Below are 22966 nucleotides of genomic sequence, written 5' to 3'. Positions count from 1 at the left end.
AAAAAAACACCCTCTGTCACCACTTTATTAACCTCTAAATACCCCTCCAGGTCTGACTTATTCCACATGAGGTCCCACGATGCTTTCAGCTCTACTACATGAAGCTGACAGGAGCGGCCGTAGAACGCCGCCGCTAGCTGTGAGCTCCATGCAGCAACTGAAGTGAGTCACGCGATCAGCGGTGACGTCACTCAGGTAGTGCCGGTGTATGTTCGGTGATGATGGGTGTGGTAGTGCCGGGGTGTGCGGTAATGATGGAGTCCCGCTCTTTCTTTTTCTCTCTTTCTCTCTCCCTTTCTCTCTCCCTGTTTCTTTGTCTCTCTGTCTCTCTCTTTGTCTCTTTGTCTCTCTCTCTCTCTTTGTCTCTCTCTCTTTGTCTCTTTGTCTCTCTTTGTCTCGCTCTCTTTCTCGCTGCCTTTTCTCTGTCTTTCTCTCTCTGTCTCTCTCTTTGTCTCTCTCTTTGTCTCTCGCTCTCTCGTTCTCTCTCTCTCTCTCTCTCTCTCGTTCTCTCTCTCTCTCTCGCTCTCCTCTGTATAAAAACTTTATTTTTTTCATGAGTCTGTGACGGATCCGTTGCATCAGGTGCAAACTGGATTGTGCCTGAGGGCAAAAAACAGATGTGTAAAAGTAGCCTTAGGCAACTTTCACACACCCAGTTTTTGCTGTGCGGCACAATACGGCGCTTTGCAAAAAAACCGCAACCGTTTTTTTTTGCCACCGGTTGCGGTTTTTTCTGCATAGACTTGCATTAGCGCCATATCGTGCCGCATGGCCTTGCGTTGCGTCCGATTTTTGCCGGATGCGACATTTAGCTCATGCAGCGGCCGGATGGATCGTTGCCTGGCACGCTTTTTTGTGCGGCGAATTTACACAATTTCCAATTTACAATGCAAGCCTAAGGACGCCGGATGCGTTTTTTTGCACTGCGCATGCTCAGTATCAAGCCGCATCTGTCAAACGGACGGGCCGCATGGAAAAACTTATGCAACGGATCCGGTTTTTTTGCCGCATCCGTTGCATAGGTTTTTTAGCTGGATTGAGCCGCACTGCAAAAACCGGATGTGTGAAAACAGCCTTAGTGAGTTTGATGATGTACATGGGTCCTTATAGACCCTTTGAGAGGCCTACGACTACTTGGCACCATTTTCAGAAAGTTGCGATGCCCTGCCTGTTGCAGTACGAATGCCACATTAACTTTTCTGTTGAATCAGAGCAGATCATGTTTCCTCCCCCTCACATCAATGACCATCCATGACCCTGTCACTAGGTCACCAGTAGTCCTTTCTTGGATGCTCTCGGTAGATACTAATCCCTGCATTATTAGGAACATGCCCCAAGATCTGCTGGTTGGAGATCTGACCCAGTCGTCTGATCATCAAAACTTGCTCATTTTTCCTTCTTCCAACACATCCGTTTCAAGAACTGATTGTTCACTTGTTTCCTAATTAATCCCATCCCTGACAGGCGCCATTGTAACCAGTCTGTGTTCATTCACATTGCCTGAAATACCGATCTTCATTGATTCTCTATCCAGGTGGTAAAGCATGCAGAGTTGCGGTTTGCACACACGCTCCAGTTATCCTGTAATGTCTATGTCTCTATGCCAAATGATGAATTTGGTGATAAATATCACTTTGTAGGTGTACAGCGCTCTGAGATCTGAAATCTGATTATCTGCACCTACGTGTCCGTGTTATGCATTAATGCACCATATATCCAGGAGAGCGGGCAGGGCGAGCGTGGTCTGTATGTTACTGTGTGATAAGAGTCGCTATTTAGAGGGCACAACCCCTGATGATGTGGGTGGGAGATAGCACAAGCTTGAAAAGGTAGGAGAATGTGTTTTATGTATTTAAAAAATATATAATCTCGACTCTGAAACCTTTGATAATAAAATATCAAATGAGACCAAAGCTGCCAGAGCGTATTACAGATGAATGGAAGAGAAGATACAAGTTTGTGAGAGTTAAAGGGAACCGGTTAGCTGATTGAGAGCCCAAACCGCGGCTGCATGAATCGGACCCTGGCCGGGGATGGGTCTATTCCAGCTTTGCCTCCGGCCAGGTCTCATAGCGAGAGACCTGTCAATCATTTGGGAGAAACCGTCCGGGGGTGGTGCTTGACGATTCTAGTCTCTGGCCAGATCTATTTTTTTCTCCGAAATGCCGAAGAAAAAAATATACCTGTCTGCAATTGTGCAAACAGACTTAGATTCATGCTGCCTGTGGTTTGGGCAGCATGGATCAGGTGACCGGGTCCCTATAGAAGATGGAGGGGATGTCCAGCTGCTGCCAGGATATGTGATTCTAGATGTTGGATCACCGTAAAGAGGAAAATGTGTGGGGTCTGTAGAGGCCGAAGGATGGGCTCCTCTGCCTCACACAACTTGACCACTCTCCTGTATTTGCAACCCACCCCCACCCCCCATCCCAATTTTTCCTTCTCCTCACTGAGCTGTGTTGAATTTTTTCAGGAGACGAAGACTGTGCACACCTTGCCATTTTTTGTGCCTACAAAGATGCAGCGTTTTTGGCGGCTAAAAGCGCACAAAAACGCATCAGTAAAAACGCATGCGTTTTTTGCTGCGTTTTGCCAATGCATTGCATGGGTGTAAAACGCAGAAAAGAATTGACATGACCATTTATTTTTTTTATTTTTTTTTTTTCAGCTCAAAAACGCAGCTAAAACAAAAAGTTGTGTGCGGGCAGCAATAATGAAAACTCATAGGCTTTGCTGGGGAAGCAGAGTCATGCAGTTTTGAGCCCAAAAAACGCACCCAAAAAACATGCAAAAACGCCGTGAAAAAACGCACTGTGCACACATAGCTTTAAGCAGTTTAGTTATTGAAATCCAGTTTTGCACTGGCCGATCAGAGAACCATTGGATCCATTCTATGGAAAGTGCCTGTAAGGGTATGTGCACACGCTGCAGATTAGGTGCAGAAATTTTCTGTACCAAAAAACGCACCTTGTGGCAGAAAAATGCACCACAAAACAATGTTTTGGTTTTTTTGGGGCGTTTGTGCCATGCGTTTATTTATTTTTGTGAAATAAATGGCTGGAAGGGTTACAAAAAATGGAGGGAAAAAAAACACACCAACGATTGACATGTTGCAGATTTTTTTTCTACACCAAAACTGCAAGGAAAAAAAGAAGCAATGTATGCACAGGACTTCAGAGTTCTCATTGAGTTTGCTAGTATAAGGATAGATGTGCAGATTTCTCCAACAATCTGCACGATAAACTGCACCAAATCTGCAAAAGAAACAGCCTAAGCTAACTGGGCCCTAAGAGTTCAACAGAAGTTGGAGTTGATGTGCCGCTCCTGCAGCAGTCGAACTGCTCGGATCCGGGGTTCTGTGGCTCGAGGGTCTCCGGGCCCGGGGGCTTGCGACCACCTCAAATGTAAAGGGGGTATTTACATGGGATAAATGTTCGTGACGCCACCTGCGGGTTGTGGTAAAGGGGAGTACCACCGCTGCCGATGGGAGTACCGGGGCAAATGATGTAGGACAGCCAGGTGTTAATCCCTCCGCAGGTAGGGAAGGCCCTGGATAAGGGGTATTTGGTGAACGGGTAGCTTGCTTGGCCTTGGGAAGCAGGGGTCAGATTACTCACTGCGGTAGTTGTGGTGGTGGATTAAGCACAGAGATGGTAAACCAAAGTCCTAGGCACCGCAGTCTCTACGGGGGGAGCCCATCCAGGTCCCACTTCCAACAGTGTCACTTGGTAAGTCCGGAGCCCTGCCTCTGTGCACAAATTGTTTTACTGTTGTGGCCCCTTGGCTTCAAGCTTTCGGGGCTCCGCTACTTGTGTGTATGGCAGCTGTGCTCTTGGTGGCTGGCACGTGGGATTTCAGTGGGTTGTGTATTTTGGAGAACCCTATCCCCTGTTGTGTGCTGTCGCCTCCAATGTCTGAGCTTCTTGGGGACAGTTCATACAGAGACTATCCTCCACAGGTTAATTATCAGGTTGCTTGAAGCTACTCCCCTATCTAGGGTCCTGTACCCCGCCGTGCTCTGTATCGGTAAAGTGGCTGGGCTTTCTGGTGCCAACAGTCTAGGAGGACTACGTCTGTTACACTCCTGTCCAGTGTTCCTAATACCAGTCCCCGACTCCTGTGGTCCCGGACCACTTCTGCGACATAACCTGTCTCCTGTTCCTCACCCTTTGAGGGCTAACTCTCAAACTCACTTTCTCCCTCCCACCAGTCTGCCTGACCCCTAGGTGGGCGGCCATGCTTCAACTTGACCAACCCACTGGCGTGTCTGTCCAGCCCTGTTGAGGTGTGATTGAGATTTGTAGTGCGGCTGTCAGTGACGCTGCTGATGGGAGCCTGGAACCATGGGGGGTAGGCCCTGCACCCTGGGTTACAGGATGCAGTTCCCTGCAGCACCCTGATGTCTTCAGGGGCGCTACATTGACATTCGAAACAATCACTTAGCACTGGGCTATATATCTTAACTGATGATTCCCAATACTCTAGTACGGGGTTCCCCAACTCTGGACCTCAAGGCCCACCACAGTGCTTGATTTCAAGATTTCTTTAGCATTGCGGTGGTGTTGGAATCATCACCTGTGCAGGTGATTAAACTGTTGCCCGTTTAATGCTAAGAAAATCCTGAAATCATGCACTGTTGGAGGGCCTTGAGGAGTGGAGTTGTGGAACCCTGTCCTAGTAGACGGGATTGGGAGGGTGTCCTAATGCAAACTAGTGACAGAAGACTGCCGCTTATCCCATCATATAGGTGGTATATTGTACTGTATACCTTGGTATGTATACTATATTCATATAAGTTATTCCTTGGTCTAGGGTACACTGTGATGATGGGAACCAAAAACACATGCTTCTGCCGAAACGCAATCCTGACCACTTGTGATTCAGGACTAGTCCTATTTGTGCTCTAAGAACAAGAGGCTGTCATAACATTTCTCCTTTTAAATTCTGTATTTCCATTCTTTACCATTTATAAGGATTGTTTTCTGGCAGTGGGTGCGAAAAGTAATGAAAAAGCGGAAAACCCACCGACGCCAGACGTCTCACAGCAGGAAAGTTAGTAGGGATTATGTTCAATCTGGAAAATCTCCTGGACAATAGCCTCATTTATTTTCCAGATTAAATGTATGGGACCACAATTAACAAATAAAAAAAATCCCACTGATCCAAAATGCTAAATTTGGGTCCTGCAGACGAGAAGGGCCCATTTTCGTCTTCATTTTCCTAGTGCTGTGTATCTTTTGCCATATGCTCCAAGTGTAGGCGCTTAGTGTGATGTCATCTACATGTCCTATGATGGCCAGTTACAATGAAACAGACCCTCTGTATAGATAATTAATAATATTCATTTATATAGCGCTATTAATTCCACAGCACTTTACATACATTGGACACACTGTCCCCATTGGGGCTCACAATCTAGAGTCCCTATCTGTATGTCTTTGGAGTGTGGGAGGAAACCGGAGAACCCGGAGGAAACCCACGCAAACACAGGGAGAACATACAAACTCCTTGCAGATGGTGTCCTTGGTGGGATTTGAACCCAGGACCCCAGGGCTGCAAAACTGCAGTGCTAACCACTGAGCCACCGTGCCGCCCTGGTGGGTGGGTTTCCTTGGGCCCCGTGCTGTTGAAAACTCCATACAAACCTTGTCCTGTCCAGTAAAGTGACATCCACCTTGACAGAAACCCATCAGGTTCCTCACTTTTCTGTTTTCACTAAAACATGGAAAATAAAAATGCAAAAAAGTGGGCTACATCTGCCGGTATTCCATAACTGATTACTTCCTATGTTCCAACAAATACGAAAACCTAACCCCTGTAGGTATGTTGGACCACTCCCATTATCTTTGTGTGGCACTACGTCCCTGCACTCCTTGCTCTCCCCTCCTGCAGGGACGCGCTGTCACTCATCCCCACAGCCGGCTCCCTCTATGTTGCCTGGCGTCCCTGCGCTCCTCCACATGGGTTTCTCCTCCTTCCCCCTCTGAGTCTGTGCGTGCATCACAGGCCCTCCAGTAGCACTCCTAGGGAGTGCGCATGCTCCGCTGCCACTCTTAAAGGGCCAATGTCCCACTCCTAGGATCGCTGAGAGGCACGGAGTACTTAAGGCACACTCCCACTAGGTGAGGTGCCAGTTCAACACCCCAAGTTTAGTCAGTTGAGTTCTGTCTAGTTAGTTGTCAGGTCACCCTGTCCGTCCTGTCCTTGCCTGTACCTGGTCCCAGCCCGTCCGGCCTATTGGTACCTGGGACCAGTCCTGTCCCTGCCTGTACCTGGTCCCAGCCCATCCTGCCTATTGGTACCTGGGACTAGTCCTGTCCCTGCCTGTACCTGGTCCCAGCCCGTCCTGCCTATTGGTACCTGGGACCAGTCCTGTTCCTGCCTGTACCTGGTCCCAGCCCGTCCTGCCTATTGGTACCTGGGACCAGTCCTGTTCCTGCCTGTACCTGGTCCCAGCCCGTCCTGCCTATTGGTACCTGGGACCAGTCCTGTTCCTGCCTGTACCTGGTCCCAGCCCGTCCTGCCTATTGGTACCTGGGACCAGTCCTGTTCCTGGCTGTACCTGGTCCCAGCCCATCCTGCCTATTGGTACCTGGGACCAGTCTTGTCCCTGCCTGTACCTGGTCCCAGCCCGTCCTGCCTATTGGTACCTGGGACCAGTCTTCTCCCTGCCTGTACCTGTTACCAGTCTGTCCTGCCTTGCTGGTGCTAGAGACTCTGCCTGTCCGTCCCACCTGTGCTGTCTGCCTTGAGCCACCCTGGTGGTCCCTGTCTGCTCTTCAGACTCAGTCCTGTCTGCTCCTGTGTCCACCCCTGCTCTGAGGTTCAGCTGCCACAGTCCAGGTCCTCTACCCTACGTAAGGGTAGGCCCGGGGTTCCCCTGTGGTCCAGTGGGTCCACTTTTTTGCTCACCGCAGTACCATCTCCGGCGGTGAGCGTTACACTTCTGTATTTGAGAAATATTTCGGAGAGGTGCCGGATTATCCGTTCTGTGGAGGGGGCCTCTGTATGGCGGCGTCTTGTTATACGCAGGCTGCTGACTCTCGGGAGGGCTGATTACAGGACGCAGCGCGCTCCGCTCAGTAACGAATGCGGTGTCATCATTAATGGAAAATGAAATTGTCCCTTTCATGTGTGATTAGGAACTCTTAGCCTGGAAATGTCGCTTTCCGCGTGCTACATGTGTAAGTGCTTTTCCTGTCATACAACATCTGTGTACAAAAGCAGCGAGTGCATCCAATTTATTGTTCTGCCGGCGCTTTAATCTTTATCGGCTGCTCGCATTCTTCGCCGTTGCGCTCCCGCTCTTTGTTCGCCGGCTTTGAAGATGTTTTTACAGCCTCCTTGTAATTTACGATTCAAGTCACAATTAGTAAGAGGTGGCAGCAAGATGGAGCAAAGAGCTTTAAATTAGCTGCTTATAGCACAGATCATAATCGCTTTGGTAAAATAATTAACTCTTGTCTGTCTCCTCTCAGACACCGCTGGCATGTTCATGATGCCACAGACGCTGCAAATGGCACCGTTTTATGAAAACGAGCATGTAGCAGAGCGGAGTATGGACCAAAGTATTGGGACGCTGGCAAATTACATTTATAGGAGCTATTAACACATCCCATCCTGCATCCATAGACCTAAATAAGGAATTGGCCCCTCTGCAGATGTAACAGCTGCCACACTTTTGGGAAGACTTTCTACAAGATATTGGAGGAGTCTGGCAATTTTTGCCCGTTCAGGAGAGCATTTGTGAGGTCGAACCCTGTTGTTGGGGAGAGGTCGGGCTGACAACCTCCATTGTAGTCCATCCCTAAGGTGTTGGATGGGGTTCAGGTCAGAGTTCTGTGCGGTCGGATGTTCTTCCACCAATCTCCCCCAACCGTACCTGTATGGACACAGTCATGGGGAACAGAAAAGAACCTTGTCCAAACTGCGCCCACAAAATTGTCCAGAGCACGTGTAGCTCAAGCATTAGGGGCCGTAGCTGATCCCTGAGAAACAAGCCAATAGCATTATCCCTCCTCCACCAAACTGTACAGCAGGCTCAATGCAGGCCGGGGGTAATGTTGTTCTGTCATTCACCAAACCCAGACTGGTCCATCAGATGCAGATAGAGCAGTGTGATCCATCACTGCACAGAACACATCTCCTCCAGAGATCAGTGGTGGCAGCTTAACATCGCTCCATCTGATGCTCCGAATTGTGATTGATAATGTACGGATCGGCATTGTGCTTGGTAATGTACGGCTCGGCATTGTGCTTGGTGATCTACGGCTCGGCATTCAGCTTGGCATTCTGCTTGGCGATGTACAGCTCGGCATTGTGCTTGGCGATGTACAGCTCGGCATTGTGCTTGGCGATGTACGGCTCGGCATTGTGCTTGGCGATGTACGGCTCGGCATTGTGCTTGGCGATGTAGGGCTTGGCATTGTGCTTGGCGATGTAGGGCTTGGCATTGTGCTTGGCGATGTAGGGCTTGGCATTGTGCTTGGCATTGTGTTTGGTGATGTACAGTTCGGCATTTTGCTTGGCATTGTGTTTGGTGATGTACAGTTCGGCATTCTGCTTGGCATTGTGTTTGGTGATGTACAGTTCGGCATTTTGCTTGGCATTGTGTTTGGTGATGTACAGTTCGGCATTCTGCTTGATGTACAGTTCGGCATTCTGCTTGGCATTGTGTTTGGTGATGTACAGTTCGGCATTCTGCTTGGCATTGTGTTTGGTGATGTACAGTTCGGCATTTTGCTTGGCATTGTGTTTGGTGATGTACAGTTCGGCATTCTGCTTGATGTACAGTTCGGCATTCTGCTTGGCATTGTGTTTGGTGATGTACAGTTCGGCATTCTGCTTGGCATTGTGTTTGGTGATGTACAGTTCGGCATTTTGCTTGGCATTGTGTTTGGTGATGTACAGTTCGGCATTCTGCTTGATGTACAGTTCGGCATTCTGCTTGGTGATGTACAGTTCGGCATTGTGATGTACGGCTCGGCATTGTGCCTGGTGATGTATGACTCGGCATTGTGCTTGGTGATGTACGGCTGCATGCCGCTGCTCGGTGATGAAGCTCCCAGTGGGCTCAGTGTTTGTGCTGATAGTAATATCAGAGGAGGACTAGACCCTGCAGTTATGGAGTCGTCAGAGCGGGGGTGACTTTTCCGCCCTCTGCTCCTCAGCACTCTGCCCCCCGCCCTGTAACGTTACAGTGTCTCCACTTCGTGGCTGAGTTGCTTCGGTTCCATACACTTCTCAAAAACATCATTCACAGGTGATATGGAAGATATAGGAGGAAGAAATGTCATGACCTGCCCTGTTAGACCGGTGGCTTATATTACAGGACTGCGCTGGTATCAGTGAGCTCTGCACCACCAGGTAGACTGCCGGAGGTTTTACTCAGGGGGGCCGGATGTTCACTGTGAATGAGGGGTCAGATGTTGTATACCAGGGGTGAGGGAGCAATGTCTACCGGGGCAATGAGACTGAGTGAACAACCTGAATTCAGTGATTAAGGCGTATATCTTAATACTTCTGTCCAGGTAGTGTATCTGTGTTTGCGGAATACAGTAGGTTTACTTTCGATAATGGGCATTCGAAACTCCTTGGTGGGCACTTCCCGCTGATGCTGCACAATTGTGTAGTACAGGAGCAGCTGGAAGGGTGCAAGACCCAAGTGGCCGAAGAATTGAATAGAGGTGGACGTTGCGCTTTTGTTCTGCTGATTCAATGTCTGTGGCACAGAAGTTGTGGCTGTCGGTGGCACGGACCTTGAATGGAGAAGCAGAACATGTACAGCCTCCTGCTCTACTGTGCAACCTGCTGGTTTTCTGTTGGCTCTCAGGTTGCATCGCCTTCTCTTTACTTTCCTGATGGTGTAATGTCTATACCAGTGATCAATAATGCAAAACTACAACTCCCTCCTGTAGCTGCGGGCAGCACTGGAGTAAAATGTGATGACCCTTCAAAGAATCTGTGCACTGGATATTGGACTCCTAACTAGAAGCTTGTGTAAAGCCCCTTTAATATGTATTACATTCATACCTTGTAGCATTTTGTGAAATCTATCCTTGAAGTTTTTCCGCTGCCCACCGCTGGCCTCCAATCTTTGACAGGTCACCCTGATAAAGCGAGCCTGGTCAGTGACAGCAGCTGCGCAAGGGAGACAGTGCACGAAGAGAAGTACCTGTCAATCACTTACGGGAGGCCGGCTATGGGCGGAGTAAAAAGGAGAGAGTGCAGGACCCGCCCCACTGCACTTGAGATTTAAACTTCAAGGATTTCTCAAAAATGCCTCAAGACAATACTACAAGTAAGATGTGAAATTAATAAGCATTAAATGGGCTTTAGAATTGGGCCTTTCGTTAGGGGTGAGATATCCTGCTGACAAGTCCTCTTTAAGAGTCGAATCTTAAAACTGTTGTGCGCCTCTGGCCACCTTGGTGGTCTAGAAAATGTCCCTCGAAAATGGTCTAGGAAATGTCCCTCTTTATTGACCAGGTTACCTGTAAATGGCGTAAATAAAAATGTCCCCACTAATGGAAAATTTAGCAGCGAAAGGGGTCCCTTATACTGTAGTTATTGTAACGGGTTAAATCTCCTGGAAACCATGCTGTTATCTCCTTATGGAATCTGACGTGAGATGTCGTGCGTCACTTGTTTTGCGGCTGTGATCTTATCCGTACATGTGACCCATGTCAGCGGCGGAGCAGGCTCAGAGCCGACAGTAAATTGCAGAGCTGCGCGGCGTAACCCCTGACACTGCGGCGCTGCGTACCTGCCAGGCAGCCGGCATTGTTTACCCGGGCTCCAGTTTTAGCCTCTAATTGGCCGCTCACTCATAAAACGCAGCCACCTGTCACATTGCTTAACCCGCATGTGAGGTTAGATAGCTGTGTGCTTTGTGGAAATGCCATGGAGCAGAGCTGGGCGCATAATAAAGGACACGTTATCAGCCATTTAAAAAAAAAAAAAAAGAAGAAATGACTCCCCAGACAGGTGCAGGAGCGGCCAATTCTCAGTCATTCCGTGCAGACAGCGCTCGGGGCTTTCAAATTAAGGAGCGTCTGTGAACGACTTATCCGATGTTTATGGCATCTTATTAGCAGAAGCTGACAGTCCGGGAAACAGAGCCGCTACGTCATGTCCTACCGCTACTATAACCCCTGCTGTAGCCTCACAATATCCCACCGGAGGCGCTATACCCCACCCAGCACACAAGCAAACACTTTTATTTTTAGTTATCTGCAGAATTTATTAATGTGTGTGCTAAATCTAATATATAAAGCTCAGTGTATGTATGTATGTATGTATGTATGTATGTATGTATGCATGCATGTGTGTATGTCCGCTATAGGAATTTGCACCGTCGCATTTACAATCACGAAATTTTGCACAGGCGCCCCATGTGACTCAGGGAACATCATAGACTATGTTTGGGTGGGAAATATAACCCCGTGCTTTCCAGTTACTCTACAAAAATCCTGCAGCCATTAAACTGAATGGAGCTGGGAGCTATAGGCTATAAATAGCAACTGTCAGTGGTTCCTATAGGAACAAAATAAACTGTTAGTATACAAAGCTTATGTGTGAGATAAAAAGATGTCGGTGGAGAGATGGATAGGGAGACAGATAGCCGGGGCAAAGAGACAGCCGGGGCAAAGAGACAAATGCCCAAAGAGACAGCCAGGCAAAGAGACAGCCCGGCAAAAAGAGAGACAGACAGACAGACACAGAGATTGAGACAGACTGATGCAAATGCAGACAGAGATCGAAACAGACAGACAAGGAAAGAGACAGACCGCGACACTGGGAGAGAGACAGTTACTATCCTGGGCAATTCCCGGGTACTACAGCTTGTTATATTTTATATCTATTTTATACTTTCTTTTCCTGGGACAACACTGGAGATCTGACAATGTACAGTGTCAGTGTGCAGCTTGTATAACGGGGTAAATTTGGTGCCCTCTAAATAACTTAGCACACAGCCATTAATGTCTAAACGGCTGGCAACAAAGTGAGTACACCCCTAAGTGAAAATGGCGAAAGTGTTAATGTTTTGTGTGGTATTTTCAAACACTGCCTTTCTTCTCTTGAGCTTGGAGTTCACTAGAGCTTCATAGGAGCCACTGGATCCTCTTCTATCCTTCATGACGTCATCACGGAGCTGATGTATTGTAGAGGCCTTGTGTTCCTCCACCTTCCGTTTGAGGAGACTCCATAGATGCTCAATAGGGTTAAGGTCTGGAGACGCTTAGTCAGTCCAGGTCTTTCACCCTTTGTTTCTTTAACAAGGCAGTGGTCATCTTGGAGATGTGTTTGGGGGTCGTTATCATGTTGGAATACAAAGCGAGGGGATCATGCTCTGCTTCAGTATGTCACAGTATATGTTAACTAACATTCATGGTTCCCTCAATAAACGGTAGCTCCCTACAGCCAGCATCTTCATGCAGCCCCAAACCATGACACTCTCACCACCATGCCTGACTGTAGGCAGGACATGCTTGTCTTTATACTCCTCATGCTCGACGCCATCTAAACCAAATAAGTTTATCTTGGTCTCATCAGACCGCAGGACCTAGTTCCAGTAATCCATGTCCTTAGTCTGTTTTTCTTCAGCAAACTGTTTCCGGGCTTTCTTGTGCATCATCTTTAGAAGAGACTTCCTTCTGGGATGACAGCCATGCAGACCAATGTGGTGCGGTGTATGGTCTGAGCACTGACAGGCAGGACCCCCCCACCCCTGTAACCTCTGTTGCAATGCTGGCAGCACTCATATGTCTATTTTGAAAACAACCTCTGCATATGACGCTGAACACAACTCAACTCCTTTAGTTGACCATGGTGAGACCTGTTCTGAGTGGATCCTGTCTTGCTAAACCGCTGTATGGTCTTTGCCACCGTGCTGCAACTGTGTTAGGGTGTTGGAAATCTTCTTATAACCTCGGCCATCTTCATGTAGACCAACGATTCTTTTTTTTTTCTTCAGATCTTCAGAAATATTTGCCATGTTGAACTTCCAGTGACCTGTATATGAGTGTGTGAGCGATTACACCAAATGTAACACCCCTGCGCTCTTAGTGTTGAGTCTTGTGTGCAGTGCACAGATAACACCCCACAGCTGCCAAATATGACAACAATGGGGTATTTGGTTTGTCTTTAAAGAAGTGAACAGTGCCTCTTACAATGTCTGTGTGAGGATTATGCTGAAATGATCAGAATTATGACAGTTATTCATGTCAGTCAGCTACTCCGTGATGTCACCCCCTCCCTTCCTGCTGTTTGGAGGCCCAGCAAATGTAAAGGCCCCGTCACACTAAGCAACATCGCTAGCAACATCGCTGCTAACGAACAACTTTTGTGACGTAGCTAGTGATGTTGCTGTGTGTGACATCCAGCAACAACCCGGCCCCTGCTGTGAGGTCGTTGGTTGTTGCTGAATGTCCTGGGCCATTTTTTAGTTGTTGCTCTCCCGCTGTGAAGCACAGATCGCTGTGTGTGACAGCGACAGAGCAACAACTAAATGTGCAGACAGCAGGAGCCGGCTTCTGCGGAGGCTGGTAACCACGGTAAACCGGGTAACCAAGAAGCCCTGTCCTTGGTTACCCGATATTTACCTTCGTTACCAGCCTCCGCCGCTCTCACTGTCAGTGCCGGCTCCTGCTCTGTGCACATGTAGCTGCAGGACACATCGGGTTAATTAACCCGATGTGTGCTGTAGCTAGGAGAGCAAGGAGCCAGCGCTAAGCAGTGTGCGCTGCTCCCTGCTCTGCACATTTAGCTGCAGGACACATCGGGTTAATTAACCCGATGTGTGCTGTAGCTAGGAGAGCAGGGAGCCAGCGCTAAGCGGTGTGCGCTGCTCCCTGCTCTGTGCACATTTAGCTGCAGGACACATCGGGTTAATTAACCCGATGTGTGCTGTAACTAGGAGAGCAGGGAGCCAGCGCTAAGCATTGTGCGCTGCTCCCTGCTCTGTGCACATTTAGCTGCAGCACACATCGGGTAATTAACCCGATGTGTGCTGTAACTAGGAGAGCAGGGAGCCAGCGCTCAGTGTGCGCTGCTCCCTGGTCTCTGCACGTGTAGCTGTGTGCGCTGGTAACCAAGGTAAATATCGGGTTGGTTACCCGATATTTACCTTAGTTACCAAGCGCAGCATCTTCCACGCGGCGCTGGGGGCTGGTCACTGGTTGGCAGCAACTCGTGTAGCGACGCTCCAGCGATCCCTGCCAGGTCAGGTTGCTGGTGGGATCGCTGGAGCGTCACAGTGTGACATCTCACCAGCAACCTCCTAGCAACTTACCAGCGATCCCTATCGTTGTTGGGATCGCTGGTAAGTTGCTTAGTGTGACTGGACCTTAAAACTCAAGGTGTCAAAATCCAATTAGGCCAGGTCTTGATCCAGCACACCCCCTGTGGAGTGAATTGCCCTACACAGGAGGTGGGAGGAGAGCTTCAGGTTTATAACCTAACCTCAGTCAGAATCCCACAGCCTTTCGGTGCCGTTAGAAAAGTTTCATTATTGGGGGAGTGCGTCGTCCAAACAAATTGGATAGGCACATTTTCATATTCCTGATGGCCAGACTCACGTAACACACATTTCGGCAAAATTGTATGATGTGTGTAGATCTCCATAATTAATAACTGGCCACAGGAAGCCCGCCGGACTGTCATATTTCCTATGAAAACTGAGATCAATTCACAACAACAAAAATGAGGGTCATATCTTCCGTGTGAGAAGCTCAGGGGCAGAGTAATAGATAATGGGTAACCTATTACTTCTGGGTAACCTATTCTTCTGGGTAATAGAAGGCCAGCCCAGCGAGGTCAACAGGTCGGAGGGGACATGGATTGTAGCCAGTTTGATAAACACAGTACAGACGTTTTTGGAAGTTCTTCTTCGGGCAATCTCGTGTGGTGCACGTGGGGGAAGATCAAGGAACAGTGTATCCACACAGCACCCCCTGTGTCCACTAGGGAATAAGGTAATTGATACAACCAATATGTTTGTGACCACGTCTTATCTGTAAATGTACTCTGACATATATATATATATATATATATATATATATATATATATATATACTGTAAATTCCATATTTTATGTATTGTAGTATCTAGTGTGCCCGTAAGGCGATTAAAAATATATAATTTAATCTTGGGCTGTTCAGTTATCTCGATCCTGAATTCCACGTCTGTGGACTCGGCGTATTAGTTATCGTAATCGATTGGTGGCAGAGAGTTTATGCCAAGGATCATTGTGGGGCAACCAGTGAGATCTGGGGAGGATTAGATATATTCCGCTCGCTGGAGTCGGGGGAATATAAACCTTACTCAACGGGAATCCTTCAATCATCGGCATAGTAGAATAGCGGCCTCCTTGCTTATTGTCGGGCGATTCCATAATTGGCCTGACTGTAAGAGGGGCGCTAGAGAGCGAGTCACGTGCTCTGTCTGTCTGGTGGAAAGGGGCGGGGGTGTTCCTTCCTCTTCCTCCCCCCTTTCCCTGACAGTCTGTGTTTGACTACATTACTTTTGTATACTTAAAGGAAGGGTGTCGCGATTTTTTATTTTTGTATTAATAGTGATTATGAAATTAAGTATTTTTTATACAAAATTAAAATCGCTGTTTATTTAGTTTTTATTTCCAATTTTACTGAAGCACTGGGGGCTGCCATCTTGGATTTGGTGTTTGTAACGACAGTTACTCACCTCCTTTATGGCAGCCCCCTGTGCATAGAAGACAGTGGTCGGATTCCGACCCTATATTGTAATAGAGAAGGCGTCTGCTGTGAAATGGATGCACCCCCTGGGCTGTCCAGATCACAGCAGAGGGAGAACATCAGCGCCATCTTTGTGGAGCATACAACGTATGCTGTGTGCTCCACTTTCCCCCTGTCACCCGCCGGGGTGGATGGGGTGAGTACCGACGCCAGGCAACGGTGATTGCACTGTTACTGATCCTGGCATGTTGCTCCCCCACACCGCTGTTCAGCCCCCATCCCGCTTTAAACATATTATAATCACTCTGCGGCCAACAACAAAATTGCTCCGCACTGTGTCCCTAAACTTCATTCTCTTGTCCTTTTGGAAACACCCACATTGGGAGGGGGAGGTGACATCACACACAGGAGAGCAGATACCACCCACTTTTACTGCAGCTGTAATGGGAGCTAGTTCTACAGTAGGATTTCTGCAGGATTTCAGCAGCTGCTCCCCCTAGTGTTTGAGTGGGAAAATATGAAACCTAAATTTGTTTTTAAAATTTTTCTGAATTAAAAACATAGTATTTAAACAAAACATTAATACGTTATATTTTTTTTGAGTTATTGAAAAAAAAAATGTTTTTGACGACTGCAGTCAATCGCTGGCCTCAGTGGTCGCATTTACATGTTCAAGATGGACTGGATTGCACTACAAGACCCAATGAGCAGCAGAAGGGTTGAACTTTTTCTGCTCTTTGCAAAATTTTGTGAAATCCCATATAGGCCCCTTTTTAAATATTTGATGTATTACATTGTACAGTGTAATATACATAATCGGAGTGCTGCTCTGGATGTGACTGGAGTCTGATAAATCAGTACCTGCATCCTTTTTGAGCTATTTTCTAGGATTCTGCCTTTTTATCCAAGCATTGTGTTTTGTTTTTAATTTTCCTCTGTATCGAGCGGACAAGGCCCCCCTCCTCCCGATTCTCTGTATGAAGTGAGACCGTCATATTATTCGGCTACAATGGGAGCGCTCTGCAATTCTGCTTCACCCACTTTGCACAATGTGAAGAGATTGCAGTGAATGCCGCCCCTTAATGTGCTTGCGCTGCCCTCCTTATCATTGTAAAATGACTGTATTGATCCGTGGGATCTAATATACGGGCTTAAGGGCCTGTCCCTATTTCTCCGCATGGCGCCATTTGCTGCTCTTTCATTAAATAACACCCCCACCCTCCACTGCTCATTCATTCTGCACATTGAGCTGTCCTTCTCATTCCAGGTGATTGTCTCTGCCCGTGTCAGCCACTGCTCATTCATTCTGCACATTGAGCTGTCCTTCTCATTCCAGGTGATTGTCTCTGCCCGTGTCAGGATATTGGGGGGGGCTATGAAGTTACTGCTACCCCACCTCCACATAGTAGTTACTTCTCATGTCACTTGCCTGCCAAGTGTTAATGATTAACTGCAACAATAAAAGTTCTTTCTGAAATCTAAGTTGGATTCTTGGATCCTTAATTTTAAAGATTTTAATCTTCATCCTCCTTCTTCTGAAGCCGCGGTGCATGACGCGTCCGACGTCATCCACACTCGCCGGCATTCAGGTCCTGAGCAGGACCGGCGAGTGTGTATGACGTAGACGCGTCATGCACACAGGCTTCAGAAAAAGGACAAAGATGGCCGAAAGAGGTGGCGCCGGTACCGGAGAACGGAGACTGCTCTGTGACCCATTCCACTGCAGCGCGACCGTTAGGTAAGTATTATAAAGTGTTTTTTATGTTCTCACAGCGGCCTGGGCTCTTATACAGCGTGTTAGAATGCTGTATATAAGAGCCCTGTGGTGGCGGCCGCAGGTTATAGCCAAAAAAAGTGGTGACAGGTTCCCTTTAATTATTTACATTATTTGAAATGTTCACTTTGCACTTATATCTGGCATGCAGTTGCGGAAGTATTAGTGCAGGAATCATCAGCCTGCGGGGCTGCATTTACTCTGAATGAACAGCGGGAGTCTTTTTTTTTTTTTTTTTTTTTTTTTTTTTTTTTTTTTTTTTGCCTGAGCGCCTCATGAAGCATCTGTCATGGCGAAACATGATGTGGAATAATTCTATTGTGCACTTCTGTTTTAACCGAGCACTATTGGCTAGGTAGATAATATTCATACGATGGCAATTCTTAAAGTGCTGTATATTACATTAATGATGCAACCTTACAAGTGCTTGTTTTTCATTCTATAAAAACCTAGAATGAAACAGTGAACAAATAATCTGAGGTAAGTAAATACATAGTATTAGTACACGTAAAAAAAAAATGGGTTGTTTGGTTAACACTGTTTTGATGAAAAAAGTGTAAAAAACATTCCACCGTGGCATGGTGTACCTAATCAGGGTGGTCCCCAACGCTAGTATTTTCAATGAGGGAAGCGGGGATGTGAAAAAAGAGCACATCAATCCTTGTAACATCTGATCCGTTATGAAAGGAAACACCCAGTTCTAGGATTCAATACAAAACCACCAAGGTGAGGTTTTTTGAATATAGGCTTCAATCCAATATGAAAGTGAGAATAGGCCCCAGTGTTAAATCTTCCAATATAAAATGTCCTTTTTATTTCAAGCTCAATAAAATCAGCCACCAAACAATAAACACTGCAGTGAAAAACCAACGCATTTCAGCGTTTAGCCTTAGGCGGGCTTTGCACGTTGCGACATCGCAAGCCGATGCTGCGATATCGCACGCGATAGTCCCCACCCCCGTCGCAGGTATGATATCTTGTGATAGCTGGCTTAGCGAAAATCGCTACGCCAGCTTCACATGCACTCACCTGCCCTGCGACCGTCGCTCTGACCGGCGACCCGCCTCCTTCCTAAGGGGGCGGGTCGTGCGGCGTCATAGCGACGTCACATGGCAGGCAGCCAATAGCGGCGGAAGGGTGGAGATGAGCAGGATGTAAACATCCCGCCCACCCCCTTCCTTCCGTAGAGCCGCCGGCGGCAGGTATGGTGACGTTCCTCGCTCCTGCGGCGTAACACACAGCGATGTGTGCTGCCGCAGGAGCGAGGAACAGCATCGTATCTGTCGCGGCAGAATAATTCTGGAAAAGTCGGAGCTTGCAACGATGATACGATAACGACGCTTTTGCGCTCGATAATCGTATCATCTAGAATTTACACACAACGATGTCGAAAGTGACGCCGGAAGTGCGTCACTTTCGATTTGACCCCACCGACATCGCACGTGTGATGTTGCAACGTGCAAAGCCGCTCTTAATCATGGTATTACATGTGAAAAAAAAGTTGCTTGGTTAACACTTTTGATGAAAAAGTGTAAAAACCATCCCACCTTGGAAAGGTGTACCTAATCAGGATGGTCCATACCTCTAGTATTTCACCTCACTTTGTGCCAGCAGGCCTCAAAATTGACGAGGTTGAGCAGGACCTACACTTGACTGTTTCACACCTGCCCGTGGAAAGCTACATGGACAAAATGCGAAGTATAAAAATGGGCCATTACACGTTTTGGTAGAAATGCGTTGTTTAGGTACATGTTCACACTGTTAGCAGTAACCAACAAACCTGGGTTGTGCATCTTGTCTATACAGTATCATTTTCCACATGTGTGCAGCTGTGAAACAAGTCTCGGTCCCGCTCTGCCCCATCTATGTTGAGGCCTGCTGCACATAGCGAGGTGAAATGCTAGAGCTAGGGACTATCCTAATTAGGTACACCTTCTGTGGTGGGAAGGTTTTTTTACACTTTTTTTTTTTTTTTTTATCAAAATAGTACATATAAAGAACACAGGGTACTTAGCTGACACTAATACTAATTACTTATGTCCCATCTTAATGTTTGTTGCACATGACCTGACAACCTAAGCTTGTAAGGGATCGCTGCGCTGCAAGTTGTAGGCTCTGAGCAGCTAAAGTGCCACAGGTTGCCGACTTCCACCCTATGTGGGCCATATCTAATCTACGTCCGTAAAATCCGCTGGAGAAAAAAAATTATGCAGATTTCAAGTGCAATCTACAGCACTGTGGTTGTAAAATCCACAGCCCTGCTGAATATCCACATTGCCCATGTTGGGCTAGGTTCACACTTCAGTCTTTTTCCATCAGTCACAATCCGTTACCTTGAGAAAACACGGTATCCTGTAAAATATTTTGCAGGATTCAGTTTTTTCCCCATAGACTTGTATTAACGACGGAGATTGTGACAGACGGCCTTGCGTTGCATCCGCCGCACGACGGATCAGTCGTGGAATGACTAACTGACTGTCGGGCGGAAGGAACAGATACTATAGTTTTTTTAGCGTAAAACACAATGCGCAGGATTCCGTCGCAATCCGTTAAGAGTTAGAATGGTTGTCTATGGTGCAGGATTTCGCCCTAATCCGTCACACGATGGAATCCAGTGCTGGATTCCGTCATGTTTTACTGAGCATGTCTGGCACTCCCATTGGGCTGTCCCAAAAACAAACTGATCATGACGGATCCGTTGTAAAAGGGACTCACATTGGATGTAACGAACGCGACGGATCAGTTTTTTCACAGGATTTCGTTGCGTCCCTTGTCAGCTATAAAAACTATGGATCCGTCGTTCAGTCACAACGATGGACCTGGCGGATTTGAAACGACCGAAGTGTGAAAGTAGCCTAAGATTTTGTACAATCTCACTTGCAATGCCGCTACTGAAACACGCAGCACATTTATATGGGATTCGCAGGAGATACGTGGGCCCTGGAGCCACAAGACTCGGGTTCACTGCAGGGAGCGCGACACAAGGTAGAAGAGGTCATCCTCGGGGTGGGTTGTGGCATTTCCGGTAATCTGGTATGTGTAGGGTCACCTGTACTTGTATGCTCTGATGTTGTCATTTGCCAATATAATGGTCAACCGGAAGCCCCCATGCCCTCATAGTCTTATCTGATGTTGTAGAATAGTCCACATTCATGTTTTCTTCTCCTCATTCCCTTTAGGTACGAGACGTCTCTCATTGACATGTTAGAAGCCATCAGCCCAATTTCTGCTGAGAGACGACGTCCTAAGCAGCGGGAGTCCTATGACTTGGGTATCCCTAGCCCGACCCCCAGTGTCCGCTCCAGACCACCAGCCAGAAGACGAGAACCTCCCAGCGTGGATCCAGAAGAAAAGGCCATGCTGGAAGAGATCTTCTTCATCTGCTGACGGGCATCCGGGCATAATCCTCTAATCAGACTGCTGCAATCACATTTTACTCTGCTATGTACATTTCCATTGGGGCCACAGGCATCCTGCAGACCATCGTGGAAATTTTAAGTGTATATCGGATCGATTTTCAAGAGGGTTTGTAAGAGGAGCCACAATCCTAGCGGTGCCTTACAGCTCCCAAAATCCTCTCATAATGATGAACTGATATGGAGCCTTGTGCAAAAAAAAATATTTTTTTTTTTGTTCTTTTTAAATAATTTATTGAGCTAAATTGTGCCTGTGAACACATTGGTATTTACGGCAGTAATTTGCTACTAAACTCAATTTTAACATGAGCCACAGATGAGTCTTCAACAAGCTGGATCATCGGGCCCATTAACTCAAGATCAATATCATAAGCGATTTGCACAGACACCGCAGCGGTACATGGAATTAAAATATGCATACACATGAAAACCAATGCGGAACGGTTGTCATTAATGTGTTCACTTTACTTTTTAAAGCCTTATTTTTACAGGTTTTGCCATTCAGCTGGCTTTCACCTTTACATCCTGTGTTTTATACTCTAGAGCTGCACTCGCTATTCTGCTGGTGCAGTCACTGTACACATACTATACTTATCCTGCACTCATCCTGAGTTTCATCCTGCAATATAATGTAATATAATTTACAGGTTATATTGCAGAGCTGCACTCACCATTCCACTGGTGGACTGTACACATACTATACTTATCCTGCAGTCATCCTGAGTTCCATCCTGCATTATACTGCAGAGCTGCACTCTATTCCGCTGGTGAAGTCACTATTGCGTTTGTTACTTATCCTTGATCTTGAGTTGCATCCTGTGTTTTACTCTGGAGCTGCACTCACTATTCTACTGGTGGAATCACTGTACACAAATTATACTTATCCTGCACTCATCCTGGGTTATATCCTGTGTTATACTCTAGAGCTGCACTCACTATTCTGCAGGTGGAGTCACTGTGTACATACATTACATTACTTATCCTGCATTATACACTAGAGCTGCATTCATTATTCTGCTGGTGGAGTCACTACACATGCTATAATTATCCTGTACTCCTCCTGATTTTCATCCTGCATTATACTCCAGAGCTGCACTCTATTCTGCTGCTGAAGTTACTATAATTTTTGTTACTTATCCTGTACTGATCTTGTTACAGCCTGTGTTTTAGTTCAGAGCTGCACTCACTATTCTGCTGTTAAATATTTTTCAAGCAACATGCTTGCTGTCAGCATAGCAGGGAGCATTTAATTTTATGTACAGTATTGCTGTTCCAGACACCAGAGCAGCTACCACTCGTATGTGATATCGTTGCTGTCGCACTGCATGGTTTGCCTAAGAGAAATCTTTGTGCCAATCTTTTATTGAAAAACTGATAATTCTGTGCAGTAGATCACAATGCAGTGTCTGTCTGTACAACACTTTCCAGAATTTAGATGCTAAACAAGCTTGGCGATCTCTGCTCTGAAGCCTGAAGAATTATGAATGCAGCTCTGGAGTACAATGCAGACTGTAACCGCAGACATAATGTATTTAGCGTTCACGGTTCCCTAAATGTAGCGTGCACAAACATGTTTACGTCAATAGTTATATATATATATATATATATATATATATATCTCTATCTCTATGTAATGTGTGTATATATATATATATATATATATATATATATATATATATATATATATATATATATATATATATATATATATATATATATATATAATCTCTATATATATATATATATATATATATATATATATATATATATATATATATATATATATATATATAATCTATATATATATATATATATATATATATATAATCTCTATATATATAATTAGATCCTATTCTGTTTTCTGGGGTATTGAGATTTAAAGGGGTCCTTGGCCAGTGACATTAATACTCTTCCCATAATCGTCATGTATAATACAGTGATGGAGCCTTTTTCAGGAACCAATGGCTTTTTTTTTTTTCTTTCCACCCTCGAAAGCTGTAATTTTCACAATATTGCTCGCCCCCCCCCCTCCTGTCTAATTATACAGCGGCTGCATTTATTTC

General features: G+C 46.5%; 1 protein-coding gene across 1 annotated transcript in view; it reads left to right on the top strand.

Annotated features, from left to right (window-relative positions):
- Window positions 1-22476, top strand: part of KIAA1328 (KIAA1328 ortholog) — a 249927-nt gene extending 227451 nt beyond the window's left edge. The window contains exon 11 of the mRNA XM_075327734.1: window positions 20667-22476. Coding sequence (XP_075183849.1) covers window positions 20667-20874 — 208 coding nt within the window. The 3' untranslated portion in view covers window positions 20875-22476. The remainder of the gene's footprint in view (window positions 1-20666) is intronic.
- Window positions 22477-22966: the final 490 nt, after the last annotated feature.

The sequence above is a fragment of the Anomaloglossus baeobatrachus genome, chromosome 1 (assembly GCF_048569485.1).
Source record: "Anomaloglossus baeobatrachus isolate aAnoBae1 chromosome 1, aAnoBae1.hap1, whole genome shotgun sequence".
NCBI classification, from domain to species: domain Eukaryota; kingdom Metazoa; phylum Chordata; class Amphibia; order Anura; family Aromobatidae; genus Anomaloglossus; species Anomaloglossus baeobatrachus.
This window is presented reverse-complemented; position numbering and strand designations above follow the sequence as displayed.